This window comes from Chiloscyllium plagiosum, unplaced genomic scaffold (assembly GCF_004010195.1).
Source record: "Chiloscyllium plagiosum isolate BGI_BamShark_2017 unplaced genomic scaffold, ASM401019v2 scaf_5938, whole genome shotgun sequence".
NCBI classification, from domain to species: Eukaryota; Metazoa; Chordata; class Chondrichthyes; order Orectolobiformes; family Hemiscylliidae; genus Chiloscyllium; species Chiloscyllium plagiosum.
The window spans coordinates 143-2,000 of NW_025176146.1; the positions used below are offsets into that span (position 1 = coordinate 143).

General features: G+C 45.0%; 1 protein-coding gene across 1 annotated transcript; it reads left to right on the top strand.

Annotated features, from left to right (window-relative positions):
• The first annotated feature begins 337 nt into the window (after positions 1 to 337).
• On the top strand, positions 338 to 1,848 carry LOC122545347 (zinc finger protein 271-like). The gene has a single exon (XM_043684402.1). The coding sequence runs from the start codon at positions 857 to 859 to the stop codon at positions 1,790 to 1,792; it is 936 nt and encodes a 311-aa protein (XP_043540337.1). The 5' UTR covers positions 338 to 856; the 3' UTR covers positions 1,793 to 1,848.
• Positions 1,849 to 1,858: the final 10 nt, after the last annotated feature.

Genomic DNA, 1,858 nt, shown 5'->3' on the forward strand with positions numbered 1-1,858 from the left:
AGTGATTGTTTAACATTGTTTGTTCAGTCACTTCAGAGAGCAGTGCTGGGTCAACCAGGTTCTGTTGAACCGGAGTCGCATGAAGATGAGGCCAGGTGGTTTGTTGCAGGTTTCCTTCGCTGAAGGATAATAATTGGGTTTTTAGGACAAGCTGGAAGTTCTCATGTTTTTGCTCTGAATGTATTCAGCAAATTCCAAAATTTCTTCAACTCACCTTCACATGGAATGGTTGAGGCAGACAGCAGAGATGCCTTTAAGGGGAATGTAGAGATAAGCACATGAAGGGAAAAAGGATCAGAAGGATATGCTGGAAAGGTGAGCTGAAGAGGGGTGCAGGGTGGCTCGTATGAAGCAGTACATTGGCATTGACCAAACTGAACTGAAATTGTCACTCAGGGAATTGGGCCCCTTCAGCAGAGGAGAGGGAATTGGAAAAAATTATGTTTCCTTTTACTGTTTTACAGAAGGATTGCACCGTACTACGCTGGAGAGTAAACAGAAGATAAACACCACAGTAGATCCTAACCCTCACCCAAAGAACAACTGCACAACTGTGAGAAGACATCCTGTCCCTTGACAGCACTGCTGAACACAGAGAAGTTTAGGCAGTGAAACTGGTTAGGTAAGGGGAGCTTTGACATATCATCAGTCTAGAAGTGGTTAATGGTGTATAGCCTTCCATTACAATCAGCCTTTCTGAAGGTTCAGCAGTGGGTGATCAGTCAGGGTGAGGCTGGGAAGAAGTATGAATGGACTCTGTATGGTGAAAGCTTCAATCATTCGTCGAGCCTGAGGCTCCACGGGTTCATAAAATCTCATGACAACCAAGTTGCGCTGTTAACGCAAAGACACATCCATGGAAGAGAAACCATTCAAGTGTGCAATTTGTGCTAAATCTTTTGTGACTTCTACAAGGCTCCTGGCACACCAGATGATTCACACAGGGGAGAAACCCTACAGGTGTGAGGTTTGTGAGAAAGCTTTCACCTCTTCTTCCCAACTGCTGAGGCACCAGAGAATGCACACAGGGCAGAAACCATTCACATGCAAGGTATGTGATAAATCATTCTCGATCTTATCAAACCTACGGGTACACCAACGGATTCACACAGGAGAGAAACCATTTGTATGCGAGGTGTGTGACAAATCATTCTCAGACACATCAACGCTCCGCAGACATCAACGAATTCACACGGGTGAGAAACGATTTGCGTGTGAACTGTGTGACAAATTGTTCTTGACATTGTCGCAACTTCGTGTCCACCAACGTGTTCACACTGGGGAGAAACCATTCAAGTGCAAGGTGTGTGACAGAAATTTCTCAAGATCATCTAACCTCTTGGTCCATCAGAGGCTGCACACAGGGAAGAAACCATTCAAGTGTGAGGTGTGTGATAAATTATTCTTGACGTCATCAAACCTCCGAGTACACCAACACATCCACACAGGGGAGAAACCATTCAAGTGCGAGGTGTGTAACAAATCATTCTCAACTTCTTCACTCCTCCTTGCACACCACCGCATTCACACGGGGGAGAAACCATTCACATGCGAAGTTTGTGACAAATCATTCTCAGAGTCATCAAACCTCCGTGTACACCAACGTGTTCACACGGGGGAGAAACCTTTCAGGTGTAACGTGTGTGACAAATCATTCTCACAGTCATCGACCCTCTGTCTCCACCAACGAATTCACACAGGGGAGAAACCATTCACATGTGAGGTGTGTGACAAATCGTTCTCAAAGTCATCGAATCTCCTGTACCATTGGAGAATTCACACAGGACAGTAACCCTTCAATTGTAAGGTTTGTGACAAAGCTTTTATAATATCTTCAATCCTCCTGGAACACAGGATT

Coding starts and splice junctions, on each gene's coding strand:
- LOC122545347 (XM_043684402.1), top strand. CDS start 857: ATGGAAGAGAAACCATTCAAGTGTGCAATTTGTGCTAAATCTTTTGTG.